This window comes from Platalea leucorodia, assembly GCF_965183815.1.
Source record: "Platalea leucorodia genome assembly, chromosome: 1".
Taxonomy (NCBI): Eukaryota; Metazoa; Chordata; class Aves; order Pelecaniformes; family Threskiornithidae; genus Platalea; species Platalea leucorodia.
The window spans coordinates 68,076,786-68,093,896 of record NC_138823.1 but is presented as its reverse complement, the minus strand read 5'-3'; the positions used below and the strand labels follow the sequence as shown (position 1 = coordinate 68,093,896).

The 17,111-nt window shown below is 39.7% G+C and overlaps 1 protein-coding gene across 1 annotated transcript in view; it reads right to left on the bottom strand.

Moving 5' to 3' along the window:
- Window positions 1-12,956, bottom strand: part of ELP2 (elongator acetyltransferase complex subunit 2) — a gene marked incomplete at its 5' end in the record, with an annotated part of 40,072 nt that extends 27,116 nt beyond the window's left edge. Inside the window, 6 exons of the mRNA XM_082329131.1 lie at window positions 3,991-4,055; window positions 8,385-8,462; window positions 9,731-9,881; window positions 11,302-11,393; window positions 12,663-12,741; window positions 12,825-12,956. Coding sequence (XP_082185257.1) covers window positions 3,991-4,055; window positions 8,385-8,462; window positions 9,731-9,881; window positions 11,302-11,393; window positions 12,663-12,741; window positions 12,825-12,956 — 597 coding nt within the window. The remainder of the gene's footprint in view (window positions 1-3,990; window positions 4,056-8,384; window positions 8,463-9,730; window positions 9,882-11,301; window positions 11,394-12,662; window positions 12,742-12,824) is intronic.
- Window positions 12,957-17,111: the final 4,155 nt, after the last annotated feature.

The window sequence follows — 17,111 nt, the reverse complement described above, 5'->3', positions numbered from 1 at the left end:
ACAGCCACCTAAGCCTTATTTGGCTAGTCACTTCTGCACTCACTGGCACTTCTGGATGTGGCATTCTAGATAGGTGTTAAGCACCCAACTGGTTACGTGTAAATAAAGGCAGGAACAGCCCAGGAAGCGAGATCAAACATTGAGCTAAAGATTTTTCTGAAGACTACCTGTTTCTGGCAAAACATTTAAAAAAAAAAAAAAAAAATTTTTAGCAATTCATATTTCAGATAACAGATAAAACACCTATTTATTCATTCATTTATATGATCCTTGACATAATGCTCTGTATTTCACATTCACCAAGGTTAGTTGGCAGATTTATTCCCAACTGAAAGATTGGTTCAGGCTGAACTGTTGCTAACATTCTTGTCTTTTATGGTTCCTTTTATGTTAAACAGTGTGCATCTCCTGAAACTTGACTTTAATATTCATCTAAACACACATCTAATCACTTTCCTATTTTTAATTTCAAGTTGTTGTGTTTTGTTTTGTTTTTTAAATTACCCTCATCGTCTCACATCAAAGAGAACTATTAATAAAAGCAGACATTTGTTTTCTCTTTAAAGAGTAAAACTAATTACTTTGAGGTTATTAATACCACCCCCAGTTTCTAAGTCATTTCCCATATAGGCTTTTAGGCACTACTTAGCCTCAAGTCAAGCATGCAGTTATTTTCTGCTGTAGAACAAGCATTCACTCAAAATCTTTTAAGATATTGTTTCCCATAAAAATTGTCCACTGATACTGAGCAAGAAGTATGTTATGCCTTCTGCTTTGGTTTTTTGTATTGTTTTTGCCATTTTCTTTGAAGCCTGTCTCTTGGTATCACACGTTCAGTTTCTTCAGATGTATTCTGTTCTAAAACTGCATCAATTTAAAGCTTCCTGCAGATGCACATGGTCATTATTTTTAAATGATTCAGTCAAAGTTTTTATTATTGCCTATGTTATATTTACAAGTATTTTGATCTGTCATTCTTCTCATTTTTATAGATTTTGTTTCTATAGTCTCATATTTCTCCTTTTTTTATTTCAGTTTTCCCCTTGGTCCTCACTGGATACATAAGAAATTACATTACCAACAGTTAAATCTAACAACAGCTCATGGCCCAACTCACTTCACAGGCTTTCCCATGCTTCTTAACTAATCTCTGAACATTTTTGCATAGCAGCAATCCAGTCTCTTTTCTTTTAGGCAAAGAATAAAGCTGTTCTGTAGGTAGCAGAATTAATGAAGCCAAGTTGTCTGTGGACATGCCCAGCACACTCTGCACAACTAACGCTGCCCACACTTCAGGTACATGTCCTTCAGGACCAGGCTGGTAGTATTGTTTGGCAAATTTGGCAGCAGAGTTCCAAGTTTTCTCATTTTTTTCTCCGCCAGCCACTAGATGTGATATCCCTCCTCTATCAGCTGTTAATCTCATTGAATTAGAAAGAGTCTGAATTACCTTTGAGTCTCTTATTCACTTTTCAATTACGCCAAATTATTTGGGGGAAACATAGTCAAACATGCACTGCAAAATCCTCTCACAGAAACCAAGCTCAACATAGAAATGTTTTGTTTTAAAGCTCTATTTTGATCATCTGGTTTACTTACTTTCCCTCCACAGGCCTGTAATATCTCAAGCAGAAAGACATTTAATGGTTTCTGAAAGATTTTTCCCTGGGTACTTTTATAAATCAATACCCTCTTTCAAGAACTCAGAAAAGCAAAGAGTTCATTTTCTCTCTACTGCTTAACACAGTAACGGATCTCTGGGTAGAGTCTCTTAAAGGATTTGAAGCCTGCCCACTCAATTTCAAAAACCAAGAAGGTTTTAATGAACAAATATATTTCAGCTGTAAAATTAATAAGTTTACCAAAAGGCAGCCTGAATCAGCTAACTGAAGATGCCTCATCCTCCCTCAGAGTATAACAGTGCCCTGCAAGTTTCATTGGAACATCCCATTATGAACTTGCATTCTACCTTTGGGTTCATACAATCTTTTTTAGGATGTTAACTAAAGGAAGAGGTTTCCAAGAGTCACAATTAACAGGACAGAGCTACAGGCCCCTACCAGTGAGGGAATGATGCAGGAGTTTAGATTCTAATCACTCTTCTACGCTCAGTTCTAGCAAAAAATGTCAGGACAACAGTAACACTTCCTTTGAATACCTTTAGAAGTACTACAGAACCCATAAAAAATGTGTCAGCAGATCTGAGAGAACCTGACTAAAGAGGAGAACCTGCCTTTAGCAGCTAGGAAGGAATTTATGTCAGAAGGCTCGCAAGGATGTTTTCATTCTTTTAATAGCTGTAATGCACTACATAGGCACTCTTACTCCACGTGGAATCAAATTTGGGCTCTTCTCTGAGGTCTGTGCAGTCTACTTAGTTAAAAGAGATGTTCTGGAAAGTTAAGAGAGACACCAACCAGAAGTCCCACCTCATTTAAAAAAAGAGAGACTCTGAATGCCAACTCTGCCAGGACAGCTGGTGAAAATACTTCCTAAAATTGAAGGTGTGAAAAATAACATGTGTAAAATATGAGAAAATTCCTCACCCCTTGTATGAATAAAGTTTCCTACCTCCAAAAAAAAAAAGACAGCACCATAAGCTTGCTTATGAAGCTGAAGATGGAGCTTGTTTATTCCAGCTACCTTCCTTTATCCTCCACAGACTGACTGCATTTGAGAATGGCTAAGAATGTTGTTATACTCAAAAGTTTGGTCAACAACTGGCAAAATAAGTTATGCATCTCTGAACATTTTTGGCAATCAAACTGCATATTATTTATTAATTATTATTAATATGCAAGAAAACAAGTTCCAGATTTTGAATGAGGAAAATCAACTGCACAGCCCCTGAGATAAAAGTCTTTCTTTAGCACATTGAGAATCATGAGTGGCATTCTGCCATTGGTAATTCCCAGAGAATGTCATTAAATGGATTTAACTCATGAGCTACATAGGAGAAAAAAAAAAAGCGCTAAGAATGCGACCCTTCTTTCCTGCTTAGTAGTCAAGAAATCAATGAACATAGCAGATAGAGGACGAAGTATTTATCTTATTGACAACAAAAAATAAAAAAATCTTATTATTGTATATGGCAGCGTGAACAGCCAAAATTATCTATAGAGTAGCTTTTCTCTCTCTCAAAAAGCAAGAAGGAGTATCTATTCTTTAATCTCTAAGGAGACTGTGTCTGAACAAACCCAGAAGAGCAAGTGGTTCCTACATATGTCAGTTTCAATGGGGGTTCCTGAATGTTCAGTTTATTGGTGTATTGGGGCCAGTGTTTGTGATTTGAGGTTTGTTTTTTTTTTAAGGGAGTGATAGAGAGAAAGAAGTGGCATTGACTTCTGTTTTGGAAAACAGTCATTCAAAACACGCTTTAGAGTCTAACAAAACTTCTGAACAGATGCAAGAGAGGACAGAATGTCTTTGTAGTGCTCCAAAGGAACATTTATCTGTATGAAAAACTAAAGATTGCCAGCTTCCGAATAATACATGAAAAATGTGTGTGCTTTCAGAAGATCAGATATTCCTTCAAATACTTCTTTCGACCTTCATAAGCATTCAGCACAAAGGGCATATTTAGCAACAAACATACAATTCCACAGATAGAAATCAGATCAGTTTTATTGTAAGAATTTATAGACTGAAACTAATATAATTTCCATATGAACCATTCAATGCATGGATACTCGAAGAACAGTCATAGCTATTTTATATCAGTGGGAATAGAAACACAGGCTATCTTCACGCGGAGAAAAAAAATTCAGAAAAACTAACACCTTTATGCACGGAATCCAACTTCAACATTCTGTATGTGCATTTCATCATTACCTAGAAAAATGGATGAACTATTTGACAGAGGTAGTTGTATGTGACGGCTATCTAGAGACAGATAACAGTTATTGAACAACCTCAAAAAAAATCAGCAGCACATATGAAAAGAAGCAGAACTGAGTAATGTCCTGAGCAAGAGACAAAAACTGTGATTACCTGACCATTCTGCTGTATAAACAAACTTATTTTGCAGTCATCACCACCACAAGCCAGTATTGGTACTGGAAAGGAGAAAAAAAAAGAGTCTTCATTACTCAAGTTACAAAACCTACTATTATAGGCTATGAAAAATTATGTAAATAATACAAAAATCAATATAGTATCAATAAATATACTAATACAAACAGAGAGGCAAGGACGATACCACTTTTTTATGTTTTCTAAATTAGACACCTAATACTATTTGAAATAAACTAGTATCTCAAGAACACAAAACTCAGAAGTTATTTTGGGATGTAAACAATATCTACAAATACTTAAGATGCTAAAGTGTAGTTTCCTTCAAGCTCACATATCTGTAGGAAGTTCAAGTATTAGAGATTTTTAATTAATTATGTTCATTTTATTGATATCAACAGGCATTTGCTCTAAATACAAAAGAAGCAAGCAGCAAAACAAAATGACTCAGAACTAATACAGTTCAAGTTCCTAAATCAACTCAAATCAATATACAGATGGAGTTAGCGTTATTATTATACAGGAAATAGACAGACCAAAAAAGGAAAACAGACCACCACTCACAAGGATATGAAAGCAATTAACATTATTATATACCTACTCAAGTCTTGAGTAGTAGTTTACTTCTACGAGCTATCTAGAAAGTGCACAAAACACATAAGTCTATCCAATCAAACCAGACAAAGTTATGTCTAAGTGGAAAACAAGACAAGTCAGGCATTATATTAGTTCATCTCTCCCACAGAAGATGATGGGGAAAAATAGTTAACCCTTACTCCACTCTTTTTGGGTCATAAAGATGAAGTAGTACTGCTAGGGACTGACACAGTAGAAGAAAAGGAATTAACTAGAAAATTATGAAGATAAAAATTATCAGGGCTAGATATTTGCATTTCTCATGTCTGGGTAGAAAACAAAATACTAACTTTCACTAAAATCAACTACTTCATTTAAAAAACTAAATGTCATCCCTTTAAAGGGGTAATTTTATCTTTATTATGGATAAACTAAAAATTGACTTGAATATTCATTAGAAGTTTATGCTCTAATTCCCTCCTTCTGTCTGTACCAAATCTGTGCCTAGTTATCTGCTGCTCCTCTCACACTTCTAAGTCACATTTCACCTTCTTACACCTCCATCACCTGCTGCTTCTCACCAACCTAAGTCACATTTCACCTCCATCTCCTCCTTGCCTTACATGGGGACAAAAAAGACTGCTTTGGACTGCAGGTAATGAGCTGTTTTGAAAGAAGACCTGGTCTTCAGGTCCACGGAAATTGGGCAAGAGTGAGGGGTTTTTTTTCCCCACAAAATACGATACAATGTATGTTCTTAGAGCCTATAATATCCTTTTCTGAGAAATACACTTTATGGCCCTTTACAGTAATTCATACTTACTCAATGGAATCAAAGTTTGACTAATAAAAACAAGACAAGAATTATGATCTAGTCCCTGTATCAGAAAAATACAAATGCGTTCACTCAAAACGTTGTATCAAGAAGTATATAACTGGCAAAAACAGACTACTATATAGTTTTTTTACATAAATGCTCTAGAGTAATAGAATTTGGATCTGATTGAGGTAGTCTTGCAAAGGAAATAGAAAAAAAAAAAATGAGTTGGAAACTGTGGTCCAATTACAATGGGGACAATACAATCGGCAAAGCTTTTTCAAGTTCATTCGCTCTCTTTTTGACCTGTTCCAATTCAGTTCTGAGGAGACAATTCTTATTTGTCAGAGGCCAAGCTACAGCACCACAATTACCCAGGTGGTAGTAAGAATCACAGTATATGACAAAAGAGCTGATCAAGGTCTGTAAAAGAGTAAATCCTATTCCCAGTAGTTTAGAAGCAGAGTTGCTGCAGACATTGCAAGGCAAAAAAAAAAAAAAAAAAAAAACAACCAAACAAAACAGTAGGAAGCTTTTTTCCAAGATTCAGAAAACAACTGTAAAGAAACTCCTTAACTAAGAGACTGCCAGTGAAGTGCTTAAGCTATACTCCAGCTGCAAATGATTGTTCAGGTTTTTATGAGCAGTTTATTGGCTTTCCCCATTTGACTTCTTCACAAAAATGTTCTTAACTTTTTTTTTTTAAACCTTTTTTTTTCAAGGACAATCAGTTAAAATAGTAGTCATCATGAACTTCAATATCTTTTGAAAGTTAAAGCATCCATTACATACGAATCAATTTTCAATGCAAGCTTTAAATTTCTTTGCTCGGTGAACTTAGAGGTTACTATAAATGCTTCTAGTTCAGGAGAGTAGTTTACGACTTTCAGAAAAGTAATTCTGTATTTAAATCCTGACTTAAGAACTGCAGATTGTCCTCAAGAGAAAAGCTTCTTTAAATCTTAATACAGCTGCCAACATAGCCTTCATAAAGATTTCAGAGCAACTCCTAAAGTTATCATAGATCATTTTTCCCTGAAGCTCATTAAAATTCCAAATTGCCATTACAGATTAATGTTTCTCACAAAACAATCAGCAGTGAGATTTTTAATAATATATTTTAGGCTACTTTATTTAGATTCCAGAATTAACATACTCCTCTGAACAAAAACAGTTCAGTTTTATGGACTACTATGTCAGGTTTAGGAAGAAAACACAGAACATGGCTATGCTGTATTAAAAGGCCCTCTATGGATTTCTAGGGGAAACATTTCTAACCATACATTTATGGTTCAAAATCTAAACTGTTTCTTGATAATTTTAGCAGCACAGATCATTCATATTGGAACTGGCATTCAAAACATAGATGTATAGGATTTTTTTTACCTATGCAAATAATTTCTCATTTGAAAATAATTTCAGTTCTTCAGAAGAGTAAAGTACTCTTTCAGGTTATGAGCACTGTGCTGTTTTGGATAACTAATTTGAATTGGGATGGGAAGAGGTCATGATAAAGGATTGTCCTGCTCTGAATGCAACTTTAAGCAACACTGGGTTTTGGGGACTCTGGGAGATTTTCACAGCAAAACAAAATGCTTGCTATTCCATCATTTAAAGAAGATTCGAGCAGTCCGTGCAATTTTAGTTTCAGAAGCCTTTAGTTTGAAGAATTAATATGATCATCTTCATTTAAGATTTTTCCAAAATGAATGGTCACTTCTCTTATATACAACACGATTTCAATTTTAAACAGATGCACTACTCGAGTGTTACAGTGAGAATTTCTTACCTGTACAGTATTATAAATGAAGAAGTAATCTATTGCTTTGCAATATGAATTTTATACTCATTAAACTGGCACCACAGACACTTCACTTCTAACAAAAATTCACACGGGAGGTAATGATTTTAATTTACCCTCAAGCCTTTTAACTTCATCTCAACAACCACCTGTTAGTATGGGGGGGGGGGGGGGGGGGGGGGGGAAGAGGGAGAGGGAGGGGGAGAGAGAGGTTTAAAGTTCTTCAGTGGTGCAGACATTGCTTTTGATATCAGACACACTCTGGAAATGGACATTAGCATTTCCAGATGGGATGACGCATCTTGATAGAGCTTTCATATCTCCCAGAATTATCACAAGCCAAAGAATAAAATAAGCTTCTGTATAACTGCTCTGGAGGCATACAATCAAACAACACATCAGCATGGAACACATGCAGCCGATAGTTGAAAACTCCAGATAGAGTAAGAAACTTTAGTACTTTTTTTCCTGGGAGCCTGTCATTCCTACATCCAGGTGAAAAGCTCTAACAATACTTAAACACAAACCTAACTCGACATATGTATCTTGTATTGCACTAGAGAATACATTTAGTTTTAGAAAAAAATACCTTCTACAGATTTGCAACAGAAGAATATGTCTGCAGCAGGCCACAAAATCTGAACGTTTATGTTAATAGGAAACTATTATATAAACCATACTGAACAGTCATGTTAAACTTGTTCAGTATCTAAATGTTTTCACTTAAGACTGAAGAGGTGATAAACATCGCTTGTTAATCTGCAATTTTTGATGCAGGCCTGCAGATTCTTTTTCTGGATCTTGCCCTTCAATCCAAACAAGAACAAACATGAGCAGCAGCACCACAAGGAGTGGGTGAAACTAACAGCACTGCCCTATCCCATTCACTTACAGGCCTGTTACCCCCTTTTTAAGCTCTCTGTCTCGGAGTTCAACTAAAGAACTCCATTTGAGCATCGTTTTGAAGACACTGTAATCAGCCAGTATTCTTCTAATTGCTAAGCAGAGCTCAGTGAAAATCTTTAAATACAAGCAGCAGCTTAGGCTGATTCCATAGAAAACAAGAAATATGGCACAAGGGTCTGGAGTCGGTCAAATGAAAATCCTGTTACACATTGAGGGGATTTCTTAGATTTTACATTTCCTGCATTGATATTCAAGATGTGCAGCTGTACTTACCACTGCTGCCAGGCAAGAAGGATAAGCAGACATCCATAACAAATCCATTTCCAAACTGCAGAATTTCAATGCATTTAGCTGGAAAACAAGAACAGACAGTGTTGATCTCATTCATTGTAAGTATTACAGTTACACTGTCATTTCCTCTTGTCATTATGTAGTTAAAATTTCCAATTCAATTTTATTTTAAGGGGCTGAAAAAATTCTATGCTTTTCAAGAGCCTAAAGAATAATGTTATCTTCTGAAATTTATCCAGAGTTAGCTGAGTTAGAAGATAAGTCACTATTCTCCACTGACTATTAAAGTTGTACAGCTTCACTGTGGTAACATATCAGAAGTGATAAATATTGCAAATTATATCCTGTGGCAACAGCATTCACTACACAGAAAGCTAAAACTGAATCCATTTGCTACAAGAGCAGACAGAGAGATGAGCAAAAACCAGCCTTCCTGCAAACAGCCCTGTGATCCTAGAAGTGGTTAAACTGGTAAGCCACCAAGATCAGAGTAACCAACAGGGTAGCCGAAAAACCTCTGTACTGAGGCAGAATTTAAAAAACTTGGTCCTTCCACCACTGGAACCCACAACAGCAGGACAAAAAGGACAGGACAGGACTTCATGGTGTTCTTTGGGAGCGAGACACATGCCTTCCAGAACACGGGACTGAAGACTGGCAACTCTCACCTATTTCTCTCATGTAGGCAGGGCAATGGGAAATCCTCAAGTACACCAGATAAGGAAGAAAGTAGCTTGAGAGATGCAGTCAGTACAACTCAACTAGCAAATAACACTTCAAATCTAGATTATCCACCCTATTTATTTCTTATGTATTTCAAAGAGCTGTTCTCCCATGTGTGCATGCAAGGGCCTAGTTCACCAGAAGGTCAAGATCCTATTATCCCAAATTTCATTGGACTCAAGTCAATAGTAACAAACAAGTGACTAGTTTGACCTCACCTTTCTAATGCCAGCATTAATCACTTTCCTAAGTAATTTTACTTCACACACACATACAGCTAGTCTGCCCCAACGTTACAGGGCAAAATGATGGTTCAGATTAACAGGTTCTGAATACATATTTAAAAAAAAAAAAAAATTCAGCCAACACATCACTGATGAAAAACAAAGATAAATCATTCTGCAGAACAAATCTGACCCAAAGCTGTTAACCTAGTATAACCCTCAGCTTTCAAACAGCAATACAGTGGTGTACCAAAGTTTGAAGAGAAATCAATGTAGTTGCATTAAAAGATGTTAATATTTAGCCAAGTACTTCAATGGATAAGCATTTATCATTTTTATTAAGTCAGTATGTTGTCCCTAATATTAAAAAAAAAAAGTTACCTTCTGAACCATGCCGAGACCAGATTCTCACAGTAGAGTCAGAAGCTGCAGAAGCTATTAGCAGATTTAAGTCAGGTTCATCTGACTGGTAGACAGCATCCACAGCACAAACAGCTTCAGCATGGCCTTTGAGAGGAATGCTTTTCACAAGCTGAACACATCAGAAAGTTTTACAGAGTTTTAAATTCCCGTAACTTATCTGAGAGAATTTTTAAAGCCATTTTAAGAAATAAAATAATTTAATACTGAAAACAAGTTGTATACCTGCAATGGCAGAGCATCTGCCACGCTATGCTTAAGCTACAGCATATTCCAGGAAAACACAGAGAAGGAATACAGCAGTAATGACTACTAACTTGATAAGATTTTGTTCAAAGCTGAACAGAATTAAATGTCCCTGTGTACACTATACAAACCTCACCATTCCTTAAGGAAAGCTGGAAATAGTATAGAAGTTAAGAAGAGCAGTTTTCCTTCCTTTTCTCCTTCTCTTGCCCCTCACCCTAAGGAACATCTCATGAAAGTTTGGAGAACCTTAGCGAAGGAGACAGAGCAGAGAACACAATGAAATAAGTAGCAGCGATGTCTCGTGTGTTCTCGCAAATCAAAACAGCTTTTTACTCCTTCAAAATACCGACATGAAAAACAAAACCTCTAAATTTAGACTTAAGTACTTACTTTCTTAATGAATGAATACAGGTGATTCACTTTGTAATCTGTTCCTCATAAACACAAAGAGCAAAATGACAAGCTTTTAATTCTGTGACCAGAAGTCATTCAGCATTTATCCCAATTTTGTCATAAACACACTTGACATCTCTTTCTAAAATATAGCATGATAGGCCCCAGTAAGAATTTTCAATTGGTCCAATATAGAACTCTGCCTGGTTTTAAGAGTATGGTTTACACCATACTCCATCTTTTGCCATACATTTTTACAGTATAAATAATAAATTAGCAGGTCTCCTTAATTTTCTCATTTTCGCTGACAAGACTCAATTGTTGCACAGATTTTTTTTGGTTTTGTTTTGGGGGGTTTTGTTGGTTGGTTGGAATACCTACCCCAACTTGTGTATCATTCTGGTGAGATTACCTATATAAAAACACTACACTGTTACACAGATTGACTGGAAAACACTAGAAATGGATATAAAGAAATGGGGAAGAAGGCTACAGGAAATGTCCACGAAAAATGAACCTCATAGTCTGAAGATTTTAAGGCAGCTTAAAGAAAAGTACTACATGAGATCAGAAAGCTGATGACTCAAGAACGTACCAACAGCATCTTTTAGATAAGTTAGACAAATCCACCTGATGACTGGCTAGCCAATTTCTTAATGAAAGCTGATTTGAAAAAAGATAAACTACAGAAAAGAAGAGATTATATTTAAGGTAAAACATAGCATGACGGAATACCAAGAATTTGAAGGAGAGGCACATGGGGTTCAATAGCTAAGGTAAAACAAAGAGATATGGATAAGAAATACAGACAAAACAGATAATTTGTGGTATGTGAGAAACAAGGGGGGGGGGGGGGGGTAGAGCTTTAAAAAGAGGTTATTCCTGCTTACCTGATTATTCCATGTTCCTGTTCCTGTCCCATTCCATTCCCAAAGGATGAGTTGTTTATCAGATCCACCAGAAATTAACTCTGTTTCAGAAGCTGAAAAAATACATTTGGTAAGTTTTGTGAACACTTACTTTGTAACAGCAGGCAACAACATAAGCAGTTACATTGGTTACTACTCACAAAACATCATGTATCAACTATAAGCAAAGTTTCCATCAACGTAAAGTATGGCTAATACGAGTTGCACTGTGCAGGACAGCTTAAAAGCAAAGGTATTCTCTAAGACAACAGAAAGAGAAAAGTCACAGGAATATTTAGAGTTCAGTATGAATGTGATTAATAGATCTTTAAAAAAAGATTCTCAAATCCAGTACTGTAATTTAATATTTTCTTTTTTTGTTTGGTCTTTTTGGAAGACAGAAAAATAAAGCAAAGGAAATCTAATCCAATAGAATTCAAAGCTTCACATCAAAACATAATACACAAGTTCCCTGAAAATAATTTTTTTCAATCAATTTTAAGAAGAAAAAGTTTTAGGGCGACCAGTTAAAAGGATGTCAGTTTATACCACTACTAAAGAGGAATGTTTTCATCTCAGTACTTCCCGCTAAAAAAGCAACAGGCACATTACAGTAACAGTCTAATTGACAGCCCCATTTCTCTTTGTCAACAAGTTTTTATAAATGCATAAGGGCAAGAATATGTGCCTTTGAAAAGTCTACACTAAGCAACTTCAAAACATGAAATTACTATCAAGTAAAAGGCTCATAAAAGTCTCAAACATTTTTATCTGAAAGAATTATTTTTTTCGTGGACGTGACCTCTATGCAACTTACAGTTTTGTAGTCCCGAGATTTCTTAAAAGGCACTGCAAATCGGTTTGCAAAGTTAAAGCGCGCAAAACTCCAAACCCTTAGTAAAGAGCCTCAGCGGCAGCACCAGCATCATAGCCGCCCGTCTGCCAGCGCACCGCAGCCCCAGGCAAAGCAGCCTCCCGGGCTGGCGCTGCCTGCGGGGCCCAGAGAAGACAGCTCGACCGGATCCCTTCGCTTACGGGGCCGCTCACCGGAGTTTGCTGGGTCAGATCCTGCGGAGCAGGATCATTCCTGTTAAAATCCCTACTGGGAAGCTGGGCTGAAGGCGAGAGAATGCGCTGGAAGTGCCCGCAGCTCCTTATTTCCTTCAGTTTACACCGCAGCCCCCCTGTTGCCGACCCTCCCGCCTCACCTCCCCAGCGAGGGGCAGGGCAGGGCCGCAGCGCCCGCGGCCCCAGAGGGAAGCGGCCCCGGCCCCGGCCCCCGCCGCAGCGGACCCCGGACCCGAGAGAACAGGGACCGGGGAGAGAAAGGCCGCGCTACTCACAGCCGTCCCGCCGGCGGACCCAGCGCACGCAGTTCACCCTGCCGGCGTGGCCGCGGAGGGCGGCGGCCGCCCGCCTCGCCTGCGGGAGAGCGAGAAAATACCAAGAGTGAGGCCGCGCTGCCGGCCCCGGCCCCGGCCCCGGCCCACAGCGCCTCAGCTCACCGCCGGCTCGTAGAGGACAACGTCGCGGCAGCTGCCGAAGGCGAGGAGCCCCCCCCGCCCCCAGGACACGGCCCCGCCGCCCGCCCGGTTGGCGCAGCAAGCGACGTGACAGACTGCCACGGGCGCCGCCATCTTGCTCTCCGCCGCGTGCGTGACCTCGCGCCGCTCCCGTAGCAACGACCCCCGCGCGGCGCCCGCGGGGGCGGGGCCTGAGGCGCGAGGGGCAGGGCGGGCCCGCGGCGGCGGGCGGTTTTTTACAAAGTTTAAAACTTCTCCCTTTTTTTTTTTTTTTTTTTTTTTTTTTTTCTTTTTGTGCACAGACGTTGATTCCACATGAACTAGGAAAGAGCTGGACTGAGTATCAGGACCATGTTGTCATTATCTGTTTCTGATCCGTTTCCGTCACCTGTGAAGCCTCCCTCCGATAACGAATCATTCTTAAATTAAGTCACTGAGTTCAGGCTGAGTTTAATATTACGGTTTATTATGATGTCCTGGAATAACTGTCATAGAAGCCCTGAGAATTTGCAACTGAGGAATGGCCAGGGCCCCAATGGTGTGATCTGAATATGTTTGAGTACCTCTATTTTTCAAGACAAAAGATGAGGTCACAGCAGATTAGAGAATGCCATCTGTTACATTTTTGTTTTTTGATTTATTGATATATTTATTACCCTCCCTGTCCAAGAAATTAAAACCAAATCAAGAAAGATAAATACTTCAGTAGTATTCTAGTTTTACTTGCACAGTCATTGGCCTAAAGCAATGGGATTATGTGAGGGCATTACATTATGGATGTGCTATGAATTGTTTCAGCCGTTTGGCTTCACAGGCTCAGGAATTTTGCCCATTCCCAGTGGCCACAGATGCAACCTGCTGTCTCACAGGCTGTGTAGGAGTCTCAGCAGGACCTTCGAGACATCCACTCTGCCTCCAAATGCTCTACCCCAGGCACGCAGAAGGCCCTGGAGCAGGGGCCAGGCTGAAGTATAAACGGACTACTCTGCAACAAAAAGCGTGGAAAGGGAGAGGAAACAGAGATGTGACTACCTACAGCTGTCCTATGCTTCCTGCCCCCCAATTGCACCTGGGATATCCTGAAATAATCAAAGCTGAACTGAAAAGCTGGGAAGCCTGTGGTGGAGGGGAGAAGACAGCTCTACGTGGCTGCGCAGGGAACGGGGGGCAGAAAGAGAAGCAGCAGAAAGCAAGCAGGCACCCAGGGGATGCATGCTGCGTAGCACATGGACCACTTTGAACCCTAAACCGCTCCTGCCTGGCCTTTATCTCCCCGTGTGCCTGTGTGTTCATGAATACTGGCTGTTGGCAGCTGACACAAAAATGTTGCAGCTGGGCATGGCTTTTTCCAGTGGGTATGAGAGGAAGGAAACTGTGCCTGATCACATACAAGATACAGCCAGAAATGTTAGCTGCTAAGGGAACAAATGACTCCTTGCACAGAAATGCATGGATCCAGTCATCAAAGCATGCTTTAACAGAGGAGTGCTGTCCCCAGCTGCCGAGGATGGCTGCACAGCAGTCAGGTTGCACAGCAACCCCATTCTCAGCGTGCCCTGCCAGGGTCGGAGTCAGGGCTCTGGCAGGAGGAGGTCAGGCTCTGCCAAAAAGCTGGGGCATGTTGTAGGAGTTGGCGTTTGTTGCTGTGGGAACAAAGCTGGCTCTGACTGTGATTGTGGGCAAAGTGTAGGCTTTTCCAAGATGGATTTGGGTGGAGGATTCCTCTGTGACACAAAAAGTTTACTCATCTGATAGATAACCTGCTGCTGCAGATGTCCTGTAAACAGGAGGGCCCTGGGTGCTGCTTGTGTCAGAGAGATTTGGAGGGGAGATTTAGGTTGGATATTAGGAAAAATATCTTCCCTGAAAGGGTTGTCAAGCACTGGAACCGGCTGCCCAGGGAAGTGGTTGAGTCCCCATCCCTGGAGGTATTTAAAAGATGTGTAGACCTGGTGCTTAGGGACATGGTTTAGTGGTGGACTTGACAGTGCCAGGTTAACAGTTGGACTTGATGATCTTAAAGTTTTTTTCCAACCACAATGATTCCGTGATTCTGTGCCGGAGGGTGCGAGGGCACTGTGGCCCCATGCTGCAGGGTTTTGTGGGGCCGGTCCTCGCAGCCTTAGGCCACGACCATGTGGGGATGGTGCATTCCCAGGCAACTGGAGGGAGCACATTGCGGGGAGCTGCTAGCACCAGGGATTGCCGGGGATTGCCTCCTTTCTGCCACAAAAGTCTGTCACTGCCATCCCTGTGCCACCCTGACACCTCCCAACACTGAGAGAACTGGGATAAATCAACAAGGAATATGGACTTGAAAGTGCTGTGGGGAATGCTGTAACAGCACCATGGCGGTATGGCTAAAAAGCATGGGAAGCTGGGTCTGTATCAGGACAGACCAGCCTAGACAAGCCCAGTTTCTTACTTTTCATAAGTATTACGTCTGACCAAGTCCTCGTTCACATGGAATGCTGGGCCTTCGGTCTAACACAAGAAAGATTTTTTTGTGAGTTCTGCCATTACAGGATCTTTTTTTATGTCTGAAAATGGAAATATCTGTAGGATAGTGTATGAGAACTTTAGAATGTCAGTAACTATAACAGAACCAATACGCCTTTTAGGAACACGTGCATTATAAGGAAGTAATGGCAGTGGTGAGTGATGTTACAAGGATGGAAAAGGACACATTCTGGGCAAGTCACCAACAGCCAGTCTTCATTTGTAGCTAATGTCCGTACTGAATTCAAATCTGTCCTTGCTGTTTTCCTTCATCTTCCTGGAAAATAACTTCTTCACTTTTCAGAAATATATGTAAAAATAATCTTCCTCTTTTTCCCCCTTTTGGTGTAATTTTTGAAACACAGGAAGAGCTCAATTCACTGCGCATCAGAAAAGGTTGTGATGGTGCATAAGCAGACTTCAGAAGTCACTCCGTAGCCGCCTTCACATCTTTTGTATGTCCCAATTTGGTTCTGCCGATGGAGTTACATCAACAAGTTCCCATAAGGGAGATACTACTTATACTGACAAAAGGTTTCTTGAGCTTAAAACAAATTCACCAGTTAAATATTGGAATAACTTCAGTCATTCCAATAGCAAAATAGTAGCAAAATATTCATTTTGATGGTAAATTCACATCTACAAGTCAGGTTTTGCAGGCAGAGGTGGCTTAGTGATTTTCATGTAGTGCCTACCCAACTCAGTTATGCCTGCAAGCTTTTAGATAGAGACCGAGAAAATGCAACGCTAGTCAAAAATGGTATATGGTATTTAATATATTTATCTAATTATGTCTAAACAATTACATGAAAATATAATAATGTTGCCAATATGTTTTCACATCCTGAAGAGTGTTTCCAACCAATTATACAGCATATTTAGCCTCATCTGTCTTTTCTTGTTTTATGAGGAGAATACAGTGTTGGATATATATTGCATGTATTGTTAATGGAATGCATGTTGAGATGAAATCTGGTCTTTGATAGATTAAATCAAAGGTTTGTGCTATTTTTACTGCAGGTTGCTTGCCTCCAGTAGCAACCTGGATGAATAGTGCCTGGTGAATGAGGCAGCTATTCAATATTTCAATTTCTCCTCATTAGTTACATTGTGGCCCTAGGCCTAATTTGCTGTAAAGTATTCTTAGCACAGAATTATCCTTTTCCTCATAGCATTTTTTTTTTTGTGGCTTCTACTGCCACAGTACCTGAATGTCTCAGAAAAATGTATGAATTATGTTTTTCTTTACAATATCACTGCTAGGCAGAGGGGTATTATTATAGTAATTTTCTGGCTGACAGTTTCCTCGTTCATAACAAAAGCGCTATAGTTCTTCAGCGATGAAGTGCCTAATGTAGAAGACACAGAACGGTGTTCAGGAGAGGGGCTAACCACCCACAGCACCCGTTGCCTCCAGCTGGGACTGCGAACATTCAAATCTTTTGGAAATCAGATTCCAGCACTGGGACACTCCTGATGGATTCTGTAGGGCCAGGATTTCACCTGAGGGATCAGAGCAGGAGCACTGAGAAAATAAATAATAAACAGTAGTGACCAAAACCATAAAGATGAGTTTAAATTATTTGCCAGCTTCACAGAGGGTACCCGTACCACAGCTAGGAACAACTCCATTGCCTTAGACGTCTCGAGTACAAATCCAGCCTCTCCCTTTTTGCCAGCTATGGGATCTGATCAGAAGGCGTTTCAGTGCGTGAGGAATACTACTAACTTGTGGGTTTGCTGGGATTTCTTTCCCTTGAGCCTGCACCT